At 31.5% G+C, this 16787-nt stretch overlaps 3 protein-coding genes and 1 long non-coding RNA gene across 6 annotated transcripts; 2 read left to right on the plus strand and 2 right to left on the minus strand.

Annotated features, from left to right (window-relative positions):
• The first annotated feature begins 13 nt into the window (after positions 1-13).
• On the plus strand, positions 14-8491 carry LOC109602083 (uncharacterized). Of its 2 annotated transcripts, none has more exons than XM_020018410.2 (4): positions 14-136; positions 5597-5731; positions 7513-7692; positions 7928-8491. In XM_020018410.2, exons 2-4 carry the CDS (start codon positions 5599-5601, stop codon positions 8308-8310), a joined length of 696 nt encoding a protein of 231 aa, XP_019873969.1. In that variant the 5' UTR covers positions 14-136; positions 5597-5598; the 3' UTR covers positions 8311-8491. The 2 variants fall into 2 exon arrangements, with proteins under 2 accessions (XP_019873969.1, XP_019873970.1); XM_020018411.2 differs by lacking the exon at positions 14-136 and adding an exon at positions 227-249.
• Positions 8492-9438: 947 nt separating this feature from the next.
• Positions 9439-10634, minus strand: LOC126265367 (uncharacterized). The gene is made up of 2 exons (XR_007547870.1): positions 10367-10634; positions 9439-9716 (listed from the first exon to the last, which is right to left on the minus strand). It is a non-coding gene; the product is annotated as an uncharacterized LOC126265367 (long non-coding RNA).
• On the plus strand, positions 9686-14982 carry LOC109602084 (bcl-2-related ovarian killer protein homolog A). The gene is made up of 4 exons (XM_020018413.2): positions 9686-9774; positions 13709-14071; positions 14314-14648; positions 14711-14982. The coding sequence occupies exons 2-4, from the start codon at positions 13732-13734 to the stop codon at positions 14849-14851; spliced, it is 816 nt and encodes a 271-aa protein (XP_019873972.1). The 5' UTR covers positions 9686-9774; positions 13709-13731; the 3' UTR covers positions 14852-14982.
• LOC109602078 (uncharacterized) lies at positions 11052-13682 on the minus strand. 2 transcript variants are annotated; one of them, XM_020018406.2, is made up of 4 exons: positions 12645-13682; positions 12401-12594; positions 12090-12343; positions 11052-11363 (listed from the first exon to the last, which is right to left on the minus strand). In XM_020018406.2, the coding sequence occupies exons 1-4, from the start codon at positions 13277-13279 to the stop codon at positions 11112-11114; spliced, it is 1335 nt and encodes a 444-aa protein (XP_019873965.2). In that variant the 5' UTR covers positions 13280-13682; the 3' UTR covers positions 11052-11111. The 2 variants fall into 2 exon arrangements, with proteins under 2 accessions (XP_019873965.2, XP_049822479.1); XM_049966522.1 differs by having other exon boundaries at positions 12090-12594.
• Positions 14983-16787: the final 1805 nt, after the last annotated feature.

A 16787-nucleotide genomic window follows, 5' to 3' on the forward strand; every position in this document is an offset into this window, starting at 1 on the left:
CGTGTGTGTTTAACCCCGCTTCGACCACGTCCCCCCGAAAAATGCGGTCGTATAAATGTTGTGGAGACGGTCTCGCTCCCGTGTAGAAGCGTAGAAGCGGTTCGTGCGTCTACCCGATTTACAGAAGAGACACAAGGTAAGCGAGTGCCAAGCGTATTAAATACGTACGTGTGTAGGTGTCTTCACGTCTCACAATTTATTACCATTTTGCGTTTGCCCTTTCGTATTTTCCTATCAGGATTATCCACGGTGAGTTTTATTTTTTACATTTTTCCTCGGTTTTCGTCCGGTTGGGGGACGGTTTCTCTCCTCACCCGTCGTCGAAGTCTCCGCGAGATTGTACCTTTGCATTGTTATTTTAAATAATTTCAGTGATTTATAGCTGTGAATACAATATTAAATGTTAGTTGTGGCGTTCTGAATAGTGAAAGGATTTAATTGCTGAAGAGATTTCGAATATGTTCAAAGTTCGTTTTCATGAGGTTTTGTTCTTTGATCTGTGTCGCACATTTTTATTATAAAATTTGTAGCAAAAATAAAATTTAACAAAATGTAAAATTTAAATGTATGTAGATATTTTTGTAACTATAATATTTTTAAATCTTATTATGAAACATATTATTATATATTTAAATATATTTTAATTTCTTGAATTATTAAAAAATGTTAAACTATTTAGATTTATTTAAATTCTTACTTATTTTATAATTTTATTATTTAATACATTTTTTTAACTTTATAACGTTTCCATTATTTATTATTATATTTTTATAATCTCCAGGTTTGACCAAAGTTGTCTTTTATTTATAAATTATTTTTTTTAATATTTAAAATAATAATAAATATTATATTTAAATTTTTAAAATTATTAAACATTGATTAATAATTTAGATTTATTTAAATTTAAATGAAACATTTTATTTTAATTTTTTTATTATAAATTATTATTATATATTTAATATTTTAATTCCATTAATATTGTAATATGAATATTGTTTAACTATTTGAATGTATTTAAATTTTATTTGTCTTGTTATTTATTATTATATTTTTTAATTTTTTTTTTCCTTCAGTTTCAGAAAGTTTTCTTTTCAGGGTTTAAATTATCAATTTTATACAAAAAAAGATAAAATAATTTTTTTATTTATGTTATTGTTTTTTATTATAAAACATTAAATATTTAATATATTTTAATTCCTTAATTTATTAAACATTGATTAATTATTTAGATTTATTTAAATTTTAGTTTTTTATAATTTATTTTTGTTGTTTTTTATAATTTTTTAAGAAATTTTTTATAATTTCCAGATTGGAACATCAACAAATTATTTTTGAATAATATTTTTAAAATTTTCACAATTCTTGTATTTATATACTTTTTTTAATTAAATATTTCATGAGCTTGAAAAATCAGTTTTATACAAAAAAGATAAAATAAAACAATTTTTTAATAACAAACATTTTATATATTAAATATATTAATTCTCTTAGCATTAAATACTGTTTAACTAATTTAAATTTGTTTATATTTTATTTTTTAATATGTTGTTTTTATTTAATTTTTCGAAATTTCTATTATTGGGACAATTTTCTTGTTATATAAATTGTTCTTATTTACAGTTTCTTAAAATTTTACAAATTCTGGAGATTTTTATTTTAAAAAATTAAAATTAATTAATTAAATTAACTTTTTTTGTTATTTTTTTTAATTAATGTTCCAAAAACTTGAAAAATCAGATTTATACAAAAAAATGATAAAATGAAACCACTTTTTCAGTTTTACAGTGATTTTCTTATTATTAAATCTATAATTATATATTTATTATTATAATTCCTAATATTTTTTAATACGTTGTTTTCATATTTAAGTTTTTGGAATTTGTATTATTTATTGTTATATTTTTAAGAATTTTTTAGTAATTTCCAAATTGGAACAGTTTTCTTTGTTTTATAATTTTTTTTATTCACAAATTCTTAAAATTTTTATTTTAAAAAATCCAAATTTTTGAATATTGAAGAACATGAAAAATCAGATTTATACAAAAAATACATATATTATATATTTAGTATTTTAATTCCTTTAATATTAAATATTATTTAAAAGTTTAAATTTAAGTTTTACTTTTTTATTACGTTATTTTTATATTTAAGTTTTTGGAATTTCTATTATTTATTGTTATATTTTTTTTATAATTTCCAAATTGAGGTAATGTTTTTTTTTTAGTTTTAAAAAATTTATATTATTTCTATATCTTTAAAATTTTACAAATTAAGAAGTTTTTAGTAGAAATATGTAAAAATTTTTACAAAGTATATTATACAATTTACAAGATTTTTATGTAAATGTTCATTTTGTTACCTCGTAAAAATTCAATTTCGAAATCCTTAAAGATAATTAATATTATAACGCATTTAATTAACAACTTAATGAAGACTATCCATTAAAATGGTAATTAACAACAAAAACACTTATTAATTTGTACATTCCGCATAACATTTCCTATTATTTAAGAGAAAAAAGCATCCTCCAACTCTTCTGGTACAATTTCAATAATAATAACAGATTTTCATGTGGTACTCGAACATTTTTTATACGAGAGACACAATTATTAATTTGCATGTGTCTGTAACGTAACGTTAATCTAGTTCAGGTGACTTTCACTGATAAAAAAATAAAGTGCAAAATAATTCGGTTGTTGTATTAGGTCAGGACCAGTTCGTTGATTAATTCAACGTTACCAAATCGATTTTTACGAAACTCTTTACTTTACTTGTGGCGCCTGTTCAAAACAATATCGGTTTGGAAATTTTTCTTTGGTCCAGATAAGAACGTTGACCCTTTTTATTTTAATTCGGCGTTAGATTCTTTTCGGGAGGAATTTCGGAGGACCAGAACTGGTTTAGTGATCGCACGTCGTGTTGTTTTCGTTGCCGGAGCAGGATGTGGTGATATTAATGGTTAATCGCCTGACATTAAAACCAGTTTCATAAATCCGTTGGTGATGGACGAGCCGGAGATGCAAATCCGTAAACCTAACTGTTAATCACGCCACATCACAAATTCAAATGCATCGAAAATTCAATAAACCGTTGTGCAACTATCGTAAAAATAAACACCGAAACGAACCTTGAAAACGGTTGCGAAATTCGAAACCTTGGGCGAATAGGAGAGAAATCTTAGAATCGCGATGAACTTTTGCAAAATGACGATTTTGTGCCTTTAATAATTTTTCGTTGCTGGTTAATTTATGCAAATCTGCGGACACGAGGAAGAATATTTTAGTTATAACTGACGATCACACGTCATGTTTTATTTATTTATAATGAAATTAACATATTATAAAACCGTCGTGTATTTTTATTACAAGTTTTCACCAATTAATCAAACATTTCACCTGTATTATACGTTTGGCATTTACAAAATTGATTGAGTTGAGTGATGTTCCGACTTTGTTACGTTGTTACGACTCATTGTGTTTTGTCCAACTTAATTAACAATTTAATTGTTGTTAATAAAATAAATTTATTGCGGTGATAAAGCGCTGATTTATTGATTACGATGCAAACAAAAATATTTGTGATCAACGTTATTTATGATTTCGAATTAATTAAGTTCTTGAGTTGAAATATTTGTTAAAAAGGAAATTAAATTGGTTGTAAAAAATAGTTTTGGTGAATGTAATTTCTTGATATTTAAAAAAAAAATCAAAAAGAAAATTAAATAAGTTGTAAAAATATTCCTGATAACAAAAAATACTGAGAAAGGAACTTTGGTGAATTTAATTAGATGAAAAATGTCTTTAAGTTCCATTTGTGTGAAGATATTTCAGTAGTTTCATTTTAATACATTTTTTAAAGAGTAAATTTGATGTAAAATTGTTCCTGATACTAAAAAAATGTATATTTCAAGTAGTTTTATTTTAATATTTTTTTCAAAGAGGAAATTAAATTATTTGTAAAATTATTCCTGATACTAAAAAGTGCTGAGAAAAGATCTTTGGTAAATCTAATTAGATAAGAAATGTCTTTTTTAACTTCCATTTGTGTGATATTAAAAAGTATATGTCAAGTAGTTTTATTTTAATATTTTTTACAAGGTGGAACCTAAATTGTTTGTAAAATTATTCCTGATAATAAAGAGTACTGAGAAAATATCTTTGTTCAATCTATTTAGTTGAAAAACGTCTTTTTTAACTTTCATTTGTGTGATATTAAAAAACTATATTTCAAGTAGTTTTATTTTAATATTTTTTTTCAAAGAAGAAATTAAATTGTTTGTAAAATTATTCCTGATAATAAAGAGTACCGAGAAAAGATCTTTAGTAAATCTATTTAGATAAGAAAATTCTTTTTTAACTTCCATTTGTGTGATATTAAAAAATATATATCAGGTAGTTTTATTTTAATATTTTTTTCAAAGAGAAACTTAAATTATTTGTAAAATTATCCCTAATAATAAAGAGTACTGAGAAAAGATCTTTGTTCAATCTAATTAGTTGAAAAACATCTTTTTTTGACTTTCATTTGTGTGATATTAAAAAAATATATTTTAAGAAGTTTTTAATTTAATAATTTTTTCAAAGAGGAAATTAAATTGTTTGCAAAAATATTCCTTATAATAAAGAGTAATGAGAAAAGATCTTTGTTCAATCTAATTAGTTGAAAAACATCTTTTTTTGACTTTCATTTGTGTGATATTAAAAAAATACATTTTAAGAAGTTTTTAATTTAATAATTTTTTCAAAGAGGAAATTAAATTGTTTGCAAAAATATTCCTTATAATAAAGAGTATTGAGGAAAGATCTTTGTTCAATCTAATTAGAAGAAAAACGTCTTTTTTGACTCCATTTGTGTGGTATCAAAAAAATATAAAGTAAATTGGTTGTAAAATTATTCCTTATAACAAAGAGTACTGAGAAAAGAACTTTGAAATTTAATTTTCTTTTTTAACATCTACGTGTTATATTAAAAAATATATTTCAAGTAGTTTTATTTTAATAATTTTGTCGAAGAAGAAATTGAATGGGTTATAAAATTATTTTTGATAACAAACAATACTGAAAAAAAAAACTGTAAATTTAATTAGTTCTTTTTTAACTTTCAGTAGTGTGATAATAAAAAAAATATTTCAGGAAGTTTTATTTGGAAAGTGGTTGCAAAATTATTCTTGATAATAAACAGTCGTAAATAATAATTAAAAATAAAAATATATTTTTTATTAATAATATTTTTTAATAGTTAGAAATTGAAAATAAAAATGAAATTAAAATTAGTCTCGTAAGTATTTTAATATGTGCAATAATAATTTTTATTACTTCTTCAATGAAAGAATAATTGAAAATGAAGTAACACTGTAATAGTCGGAAAATTGAAACGACGAATAAAATCGATGAGAAATTGGTATGATTCAATACATCCAAACCGAAAACGTCAACTTTCCATTTTCACCTGTGGATTATCCAACTTACCCACATAATACCATAATCTGTAAACCGACAAAAACTAATCATTTTTCTAATAGTCATCCGAATGTTTTCTCAGCTGTTTTACCGGGAAGCAAAGATGAATAATTAACATTTTTTTTTGTGTATTGCAGAAATGAAATTGGCGTGTTTGGTACTGGCGGCGTGTGCCTGCGCCGTCGCCACACCCCAGGTCAAGCAAGTCCGACAGGTCTCCAATCGTCCGGGAAGGTTCCTCTCCCTGCCCAATCCACAGAAATGCGCCAACAGTAAGTCACACTATTACATTTTCCCACAACACAGTTTCAAAACCGTGTGTGAACTCGTGCATTTGTACATTGCTCAAATTTTATTTAAATACAATACGTAAAAAAGGCGTGCAAGTTGGTTAATGGACACATTAAGATGCCGCAACGGTTGCAGCATCTTTTATCCGATTGATCTGATCATCGATTAAACGTGTCAATCACGGTTTTATTTGTTTGTTTGCCTCCATGGTCAGGTTACTTAATGAAATGTCACGAAAACCGATCGATTCCTATTTAAATAAATGGCGTCTTGTGCAACTGTTATAGAAACAACGGGGATTGTTAATATAATATCTGGCTAAAAGCGTTGCGACACACCGAAAAATTATTTAATTGCGGTTAGTAAAGTTTAGCGGGTCAGCCAATAATTGATAAGCACACATATGTGTGTGAGGTTGTGTCATAGTGCAAAACGGGGAAATTATTATTAAATGTTTGACACCGCAGAAATGTGGTATTTACATAGCTGTTTAACTATGCACTTTGTGTGTAGAAATTTTAATGGGAAATATATAATACGACCGCTTTAAATGTTCAAGATCTCTTAATAACTTAAAGAATTGTTGTGGCTCTCCACTTAATTTTAAATGTTTATGAATAAAAAAACTTTTATTTGTAAACATGGAATGTACAAAAAAGGCTTATCACATCTCTGTCCCATATTCTTCAATGCCTATTATATAATTTATCTTCTAGGTTAAGTATTTTTTTATTAACAACTTGCACAACACCTTTGTATTACAGAATTCCTTAGCACAGACAAGTGTGTTTTAAAACGTTAATTAATTAATTATGTATTTGTGCTATTAAGTAATTTAGAAAAAAATTGGAGACCTCAACAAACTCATTGTGTTAATTGTTCGATGAGGTTTTGCAACTGCAAAAGCCATCATTTCTATCGAACAATCGTATCAGTTACAAAATGAAACAAACCGCATCCAATACAGCGAAGTCATAAAATGTGCAATGAATCATTTTGTATGCAACGATTAATTGCAAACGAATATTCCGGTTAATTTAGTAACCGCTGAAGGAATTTTCGGTCCGGTTACATGTCGGTTGTGTAACGTGTGAAAGCCAAAATACGAATTTCCAGTTTTTATTTACACGAGACACGTTGCAGTAGTCCTTTGGATGCACGTGATCCGAGTTTAATGCGATTTATCACAAATCGTTCAAAAACTTTCACTGTCAATGTGGCCGCTAGAATGCTGCAAATGTTTTTAACACCGCAATCTTAGTGAGTAATAAAAACGACTATGATGTATCACGTATGAAATTAGAATGTTATTCAGTTTTATTTTGACACTAACTTAATGAAAAACAAATATTCGTATTTATTATACTTTCACCGTAACGACAAACGATAGAGAAATGATAAGCAAGAAACGAATATACGCCTTGATTACCAGTTTTTTAATGGCCGCACGAAATCCTCCAATTTAAGCAGTGAAATGACCATTAATAATGCTGTAAATGTAAATTTTTGGAAAATCCTCATCACAACATTAGAAAGTCAGGCCAGAAACAAAGATGTTAAATTGTTGGGATAAAATTTGATGCAACCACAACAATAAATAAATATTCATGAGTTTAATAAACGCCTGAGTTATTATTATAATTGTTGTTCGTTACTCAAATGTGTAATAATCTGAAATTATCAAGGAATTTACGCCGATTGCATTGTTATTCCATCGAGCAATTTCGCATCCTTGACAAGTTCCCCGCAATTCGTGTTTCAGGACCGAAACAGTTCTTCTTCAGAGGTCACAACTACTTCTTCAGCGGCCACGTCCCCGCCTTGGCTAACAGGAAAGTCGACTGGTTAGACGGCAGGAACATCTGCAGGGAATACTGCATGGACCTCGTCTCCCTCGAGACCCAGGAGGAGAACAACATGATCTTCAGATTGATCCAACAAAGTGAGTGAACGTTACGATAATTACGATAATGGCACATATAAACGGTGATGTAATGTTTATAACTGAACATCACGAATGTGTTGCCACACGGAGAAAAATGATTGGGTATTGCTACACATGCAGAGATGCAGAGGAAAATCACAATCAAATGTCGCCGTCGTTGTGTGTGTGTGTTATTTATCGCTTGTTTTAATAGTTAATAACTACAGTCGCTATAATGGATTGAACGTTTCAGACGACGTTCCCTACATCTGGACCTCCGGAAGGTTGTGCGACTTCAAGGGATGCGAAGGCCGTTCCGATTTGGAACCCAAGAACATCTTCGGCTGGTTCTGGTCGGCGAACAGGGAGAAGATCTTCCCCACGAACCAGACGCCTGCCGGTTGGGGATACAACCCATGGTCGCAGACCGGTCACAAGAAACAGAGACAGCCTGACAACGCCGAGTTCGACATCAACGGCACCACCGAATCTTGCCTTTCGATCCTCAACAACGTTTACAACGACGGCATCGCCTGGCACGACGTCGCCTGCTATCACGAGAAGCCGATCGTCTGCGAGGACTCCGACGAACTTCTCAACTACGTCGCCTCCACAAACCGTGGGCTTCGTCTTTAAATTATTTTAGTGTATACAACCCTACCTTTGTGTCCTTTTCCCTGAACTCCTCCCTCGATTTCCTCAAGTAGTTTTAACGATTGTATAAATGTTTGTGTAATTTTGTATATTTATTATTTTTTGATATACTCTATTTGTAACGGATTTTATCAGGTACCTAATAAATTTATGTTACGATGTATGCCTCGTATTTTATTACTTGTTCACCAGACACCAAATTTGAGTGTTTAATAAGCACCTTTTATAATTCAAAGCCATTATTATAATCTGTATTGCATAACCATAATCATATAACAATTTACAATTCAAAAGAGGCCATCGCAGAATAGGAAATATTGTTTACTTTGTGACTCTGTCGTTAGTATAATCTTCTAAATTACACGTTATAAATATTTTATAAATTGTTTAAAATAACTTTTAAATATACATAATATATACATTAATTTGAATTCTAATATAGGCAACCCATATAACTGCCTAAAAATTGATTTCTTCAACAGTAGTAAACTGAGTTGCATAACTGTCATGTAAAATTTAAATTTATTAAAATTATTTTTTTTAAGTGTTTATAATAAAATTATTAAAATGAAGACCCTAATCTAAAATAATGTTGATAAATTTATCACATTTATTAAGGTGTGCAATGGCTACTCAACATTATTGAAATGAAACAATTAAAAATTATTATTAAAATATATTAATAATTATTTTATAAATTAAAGCCACTGTTTATAATTATAAACACATTTTAAAAACAAAAACAATTTAATTTAGTTCAATTTATACTGAAATATTGGCGCTTTCGCCATTTTTTAAACTGGGAGATTTAATTAACAAGAGACAACAATTATTTGCATAAAATAAATAGCACGTTATTTATTGCTAACAATGATAAGAACTTTTCGAAGGTTAAACCATTGCCTAGCGGAAGGTAATTTACAAACCGATAAAAACGACTTTATCACATTTAAAATGAAGGACCGAAACTTAGGAGATTAGAAAATTCCAACGCACAAAAATGTTTTTGGTATAAAAGTCGACAAATTTTAAAACCTAATGCCAGTTGAAAAGTTATTGTCCGTTAGTACTTCCCAACTTTTAGTTCCATAAAAAAAACAACAAAACATATTGATTAACGATAAAAACATTTATTGTTGGTTCGATTGGTGCACATAAACAATTGATAAAACACGACAAAACGGTGAAACGGTTCTGCGGCAATTGTGTGCGAAACATTCGACGCGGCCAAATGCAGCAATGGGTTCGCCCTCTCAGTCTCGTACCGACTTTCGTCCATTAATTAATCGCCGGTTTCGGATGTTCCTCGGTGAATTCCACGGGGACAACGACCACAAACTTGTATGGTTGTGCTCCAGTAAATGTCGCGGGAATCTGTGCACCACAATCTGGAAATCCGATGCGTGTTTGTCGGAACGTTTTTACGAATAATAATAATGAACATGAGTATGTATGATTTTTATTTATTGGCTTACTATTGTTGTGTGTTGTGGGTGTGTTATCTTAGGAATTCTGCTGAAAATTGTTTCAATTTTATATTCAGTATGTCGATAAATGTTTTACGAAATAATTATATATGAAAAATGTTGAATTATGTCACTAACAAACCGTCTACAAATATTATTTTGAAGATAAGAGGTGGGGTTTTTTATAAAAGAGCACACACAATTAAAAATTAGTAATAAATATACATAAAAATATATTTTTATTTGTTATAACAGCCTTGAGATAAGAATAGTTCAACGTTCATAGAAAATTATATTTAATTAGAAAAATATTTTCTTTGGCACTTTAACACAACAATTTAAACTTGCCGAAACTAATTAGACTTAAAAAATTATATTTTTTACTAATTATATTAAACAGCTATAGAAGTTTTGTTCTAAAAATACTGCACTAAAATTTTTAAGACCAGTTAAAAAATTACATATTTTTTATGATAAACACTTTAATCGTTACTTTATGTATGTTTACATTAAGAAAATAAATTAAGAGTCAAATAAAGAGTACTCGTTAAATAAATGATCAAAAACATTACCAGTAAGTTGTCACATTTAATCGTAAAACACACGCAAAACTGTCATTGTTGAAACTCTTAATTTTCCTCATTAATAATTGCTTAAATGTGCATCAAAAATGCATTTAAACAATAAAAAGTTCAAGAGATTAAACTAAAACGTTTGTACAAGTGAACTAAATAAAATTGTATTTGTTCATTTAGTCTGATTAATATTCCAGTGTATTTTGTTGTATGTGCGCCGGATTTTAAATTAGTTTGTACAAATTGTACAAATGTTATTGCCAATAGTTACCATATTGGAACACCTTTGTCCTTTGAATATTTCATTACTCAACACGTAACACCATTAACAATTAGCTTTATAAACCGTAACGAAATTGATTAGCTTCAATTTACGTTAACTAGTTATCAAAATGTTTAAATTGTGTTCATTATTGGGAAACGACGAATACAAATCATAAATATTATGGAATGATTATCTCTCTGCATATTTTTAAAGATCCTAATAATCGACTATATTTATTTTTAGACCGATTTGTTATTCTAAATGCACATTAAATAACGTATTTTCCAGAATTTACTGGCTAAGCAATTTTTTTTTTAATATATTATGAAAAATATCTCAAGCCTTGAATAATATTCAAAGAATTTGAATTATTTTTATTGTGCACTTGACTTGTGTATAAAATGATAAATATAAAAATTAAATACAAAAATAGAGCTTTATTTTGCTATGAAAATACAGAAATAACAATTCAATAATTTAATTATCCCTTCGGAATATTTTTCTTAAGACCAACACAATCAGCACAATTAAAACCAACAACCCGAACGTGGAAAGAAAAACAATGTATTCCCCTGGGATTTTTTCGGTAAAACTCCCCTTTTCCGGCTCATCACTAACCCTGAACTGGAATTCAGTTTCCCAATCAGTCATTTCCCTTTTCCCCGTTCCATTTCCTGACAATCCCCTCCTGAACCTCAAATTCGTCTTGGACGGATCACCACAAATGTTCTGGAAAAAAGGACGAACAAATTAAGTTTAATTTTATTAAAATTTGCATTTGAAATGTTACTTTTGTAGTCGGGAAATTGGTTGTAATTTATGTGAGTAGTTTAGCAGCAATTTTAGCAATTGCTTTTGTATTGAAGGAATTTGACTCAAGCCTAAGGTCGATTGTTCTATTGAATTATTAATTTTTAATATCACACGGATAATTTTCAACTAAAATGTTATAACAATTTACATAAATTAGTTCTGTTTAAAAGACTCCAGTAATTTAATACATACAAAACAAAGTAGTAAAAACAATTTTAGAGAGCCACAATATTCTGTATAAGTAAGATTAATTTATTAGATATCAGGTCGTTAAATCATACTGATGTAATTAATAATAGATCTGTCAACAAGACACTAATCTCCATATTAATTAACGCCTCACCCAAAATACTAATTACTGTTTAGTACTTCGCATACCTATTTCATAATTATGAAGAACTTTCGTCATTTAACGTTAATTAAATTTCTAAATACATGATTTAATTATGTTAAGAGAACCAATTTTGTTGTAAATATTTTATAGTAAAGGTACGAGTCACTAATTGCCAAAGCCGGCGATAACACCAGAACAAACAGGGCTTATCAACAATCAACACACTCTCCAAACTAAACCAGCCTTTCATACAAGACAAATATTTACCAATAATTAACCCTTTAATGTGTTAAGTAGTAAAAAATCACCTGATTACAGTCCTGCGATCTGGCACAACCGGTGATTTTCACAGACAACAGCATCACATCATCCTTTCCAGCCCCTTGGAACAAAAACGCCCTGAACGGCAGTATTGTTATCAAATGAGTCAAGTGTTTGGGTTCATGAGGACAAACGTGACGCATCGAAGGTATCGGACAACCGTTTTCGTCTAAAAGGTTGATGGACTTTTGAATGGAACCGCTTCTGATTGTCACCAAGCTTATTTTACTTCCCTGCCAACCTGAAATGTGGGTTATCAACGACTGGTTCCACTGAAATATGTGAACGATAAACTTACCGTCGCCGTCCTGAACAGCAGCTCTCAGTACGAGTTCTTCGCCTAGAGTTACGGTGCTTCCTGGCAAAACTAGTTGGTCGAAGTTGTCGCTCCCCGTGGACTTTCTGAAGAGATTCAATTTGGAGTCGAAGTTTCTTTGACCACCCCCGGAGACAACCACTGAGTTGCCACTGCTAGATCTTCCCCTGTTGGCACTGCAACAATTACACTTGAAGTGAACGGACAAAAAATTGATGAAGCTTACGTTATAACGTTGGAACCAATTCGTATGTGTTTGGTGTGGGCCACAACGCTTTCCTGTGGGGAGCATTGCAGATTCACTGTTGCGTCCTCAGGGAGTTTCAAGTTGTTTACAGTTGGCATCCTAAGAGTCACACACATGTTAACTTTACCGTTTCCGTTCGTGCACCTTTTAACTCCACACTCCCCCATGCGGTTCAAGCCTTGCATCTTCATCTGGAAGGTGTTGCCGGACAATGGGATCAAACAGTTTTGATTTCCCTCTTCCGGCACTATTGTACTTTGCCCCGCTAGCTTAATCGTGCACTGGAAACTAGCATCCAATTCGCAGGACATGTTGATGACTTTGATCTGAGGTGGTGGCGGCCCATAGACTGTTGGTACCGGATTAATGGGCACTGTATCGTCGCTGAAGATGTCAGGCGACGTCCCCAAGGGAGGAAACTGCTCGGGGGGTAAATACCCCGAAACCGGAGGCTTCAGCCCATCATCCTGAGGCTTCGGAGTCGGGGGGACGTAAACGTTTGGGACTGAAGTCGGTTCATCAAACTGCAAAGGAGGAAACGGCTGGGGATAGAAGTACCCTCCATTGACGTCCCCACGAACCGTACTGAAGAAACCGAATAAAACCACAATCATCGTATATTAACTACTGATCGTTCAAAACGGTTGCCGCCTATATATAAGCAATTAAATCGTGACAAACGACGTGTTCAACCCAATTCATGTAAAAAATGTCTCAATCGAAAACGATCGTGAAAAGATGATGTATAACAGCAGGTCCTCGTGCCCCATTGTCTAGAGTGCACTCGGTGAAAATGCGTTTCGACCCAATTTTTACGTCCCGTGATCGATCGTCCGGCGTTCTTATCTGAAACAGGCATGATACTTGATTGCCGTTAATTGCGTGGGTCCACGGAAATTGGCCATTAAAAATTACATTATGCGTCAACTGCATTTGCATTTAACTGTAACAACGATGATATGATACGAAACAAACAACGCGTTTTTTATTTATACATTTAGATGATTTATTGTTGTCGATTAAACGGTAACCAATTTTTACAGATGCTAAATGATTTGGGTGGATCATGGAGACGCCGAATCCTCCGGTTAACATCGACAAGAGGTTCCCGAGCGTGCCGTTCAACCCGCGCAGGAAGCTGAGCATCCCCGTGGCCTTCTCTGCGCAGAACATCGAACAGATCGCGATACGCAGGCGCTTCAGTAACGTGGGCGATGCCGTCACCCGGAAACTTTCGACTACGATCGGATGGCGGGGGATCGGAAGTGGTAAACCTCCGGAGGAGGTTGTGGCCATAGGAAGGGCCCTTTGCACCCTGTACGTGAGGAGCAGGCTGAAGAGGGCTTGTGTTTTCAACAGGAAGCTGGGGCTGACGAGAGTCAGGAGTGCCGTTGGCACTTTGACAGGTAAAAATGGTTCTAGGTCAAAAACAATAGATGATTTAGTAGGTCAAAAAACAATAACACTGTATATTCTTTTTTTGGCACAATGTTTAATAAGATATTCTATGTAAAACAGTAGGATTACAAGTAAATTATATCAAATCAGCATTGTATTAGCATTTTTAACCCATTAAACAAAGTCGATTGTTCAATTCAACTAGAAAAAACTCAAACAAAGTGAACCTTGACACGTTTCCTTGTTTCAGGTTGTGGCGCAGTAGTCAGAGAAGTATTCCCATGCCTGGCCTGTGCCTGCAACGAATTGGAACGGATGTTCCCGAGACTCTATTCCAACATCACGAGACAAACGGGTCCTTCTCCGGGAGGAGGCATTTCCGGATTGCTGCTGGCCTTTGGCCACCATATTTTGAGGTCGCAGCCTTCCTGGGGGAAGGTGGTGGCGATTTACAGTGTGGCCGGTGGTTTGGCCGTGGACTGCGTTCGACAGGGACACCACGATGACCTGCACGTGCTTTTGGAGGACATGACTGAGCTTTTGGAGGACCGTTTGGCCCATTGGGTCCACGCGAACGGTGGATGGGTTAGTTCTTATTGGATTCTGGTATTTAAATTTGTTCTTTGAACTAATTAGAGTTGTTTTAGGCCGGACTGACTTCTCAGTGTTTAGATCAGGATCAGGAAATCTCAATAGTGGAGTACTTAACGATCTTTGGACTTGTAGGGACGATTTTGTTGGTAGCTTATTTCTTGGTACGATTTTTTGTTTCGTTTAGCCTGTTGTAAACTTTGTATGACTGTTTAGTGAATGGTTTTTGTAAATTATTTGATTTATTCATTGTTAAAACATTATTTATAATAAATAAACTCATTATAATTATATAAACTGTTTTTAATTAAAAAAATTAGTTATAAACTTTGTAATTAAACGTAAATTTTAATTAAAATGTTTAGATACATCTAATTTATTAAATATTTATTATATATATTTTTTAATTACTCACTTTTTAGTAAAATAGTTTTTTTAAATCCGTTTAATAAAATTATTTTCGACATTCTAATTACGTTAAGGGACAAATTCTATTTTAAATGTACCGGCTGTCTCATCCAAAAATAACAATTTGACTTTCGTACACTATAAAAATTGTACCTGCCATTACCACCACATTTACACAATAAACGCATAAGGAATTTTAATTAAGTACACATGTTTAAAATATAATAATAACATAATACAACATATCGATTCTTTGTGTTGACCATTTCAATTCCATGCGTTCTATTATACAGAAAACAGGTTTACGAACAAACAAAATGATTCCGTGGTTAAAAATCGTGCCCATTCCAAACATTTAACCGGTACTTCGTCTCCGTTTTATTTATTTGTTTGGAAACATTAAAAAATTCTATAAGAGCGAGATAAATTACTTATTTACTGAAAATATGGTACTTCCAACCCACATGGAGCTAAAATAAAGTGTCGATCTATAAATTTTCTCTATAAATATAGCCATTCATTATTAAATATTTCAGAAAATATTTCCACATTTACGACATTTAATAAATTAGCGTTAAAACTGGCTTTTTAACAATTTAGGCGGTACCTCCAATAAATTTGTTATACATATTTTAGATGACGTGATGAAGTCCTTTTTTGACATTCATTAGTTTAGCAAAAACTTTTAATACAATTTTAGTCCATAAGTGTTACTTTTATATCTTAAAGAGTAAGCTCACGTAGTTTCATCTACACTTAAAATAAGTTTTATTGTATTTATTGTAATATCCTGCATAAATTACACAAAATTGCATCAACAATCAGTTCTTCGTCGAAGACCTACCAGCAGCTTCAACACTCAGTGGTATACTCAAACCAGTTGGAGCCATGTTTTACTCATGATATCTTTCACCATATTCATGCCATGTTCAAATCATGTTATCCAAGTGATATAATGTGTATCTAGACTTATCTATGAACAAATAGTTATCACATTTGTCTGCAAGTCATGGGTGGTGATCGTTGAGCCATGCCATGAAGGCAACCCGATGCCCCTTGATTAACAGAAGGTGTTGAAAACTTCTTCATGCAACCTTATTTTGATAATAAACAGACAGCCTCATGGTGATTCCAACGTCTACACGAAGTCTGTATATAAAGTATGTCCGATTTTGCCTTGAAGAAATAAACAAAAAACAGTCCAGTCTTCTGGAAGAAGCTCGTTGTCGACCATCAGCATGTCTTCAATTGTAGAGCAAAATCTTCTAAAGAAACCTTTTTTTTAGGCATTCCAATCAACATACATTTTTGGGAAATAAAATTTTACAATAAATAGAATATTTAGTTTTTTTATATCTATTAAATGGCTCCAACTAAATTTTAATTGATGGGCTGATGAAAACAAGTCCTTTTTTGATGTCTATAAGTTTGGCAAGGACTTTCAATAAAACTTTCGCCCATTCACTGCCAAAAACTGAACAGTTTTAGCCTATAAACGTTATTTTTACACTATAAACAGTAATCTCACGCAGTTCCATCTATTTCTAAACGAACGTTGGCGTTGCATCCCATTCCAATGCATAATCCCACCTGAAACAACGTCCCTCCGCCCGACGGAATGGGAAAGAACGATAACGATAGATATTTTTTTTCGTGAAGTTGCACGAATTTTGGTTTGTTGAAAGTATGCGTTCGTATTTATACCGTCGCCGTTTTGGCAATGTT

The sequence above is a fragment of the Aethina tumida genome, chromosome 4 (genome assembly GCF_024364675.1).
Source record: "Aethina tumida isolate Nest 87 chromosome 4, icAetTumi1.1, whole genome shotgun sequence".
In the NCBI taxonomy this organism is placed as follows: domain Eukaryota; kingdom Metazoa; phylum Arthropoda; class Insecta; order Coleoptera; family Nitidulidae; genus Aethina; species Aethina tumida.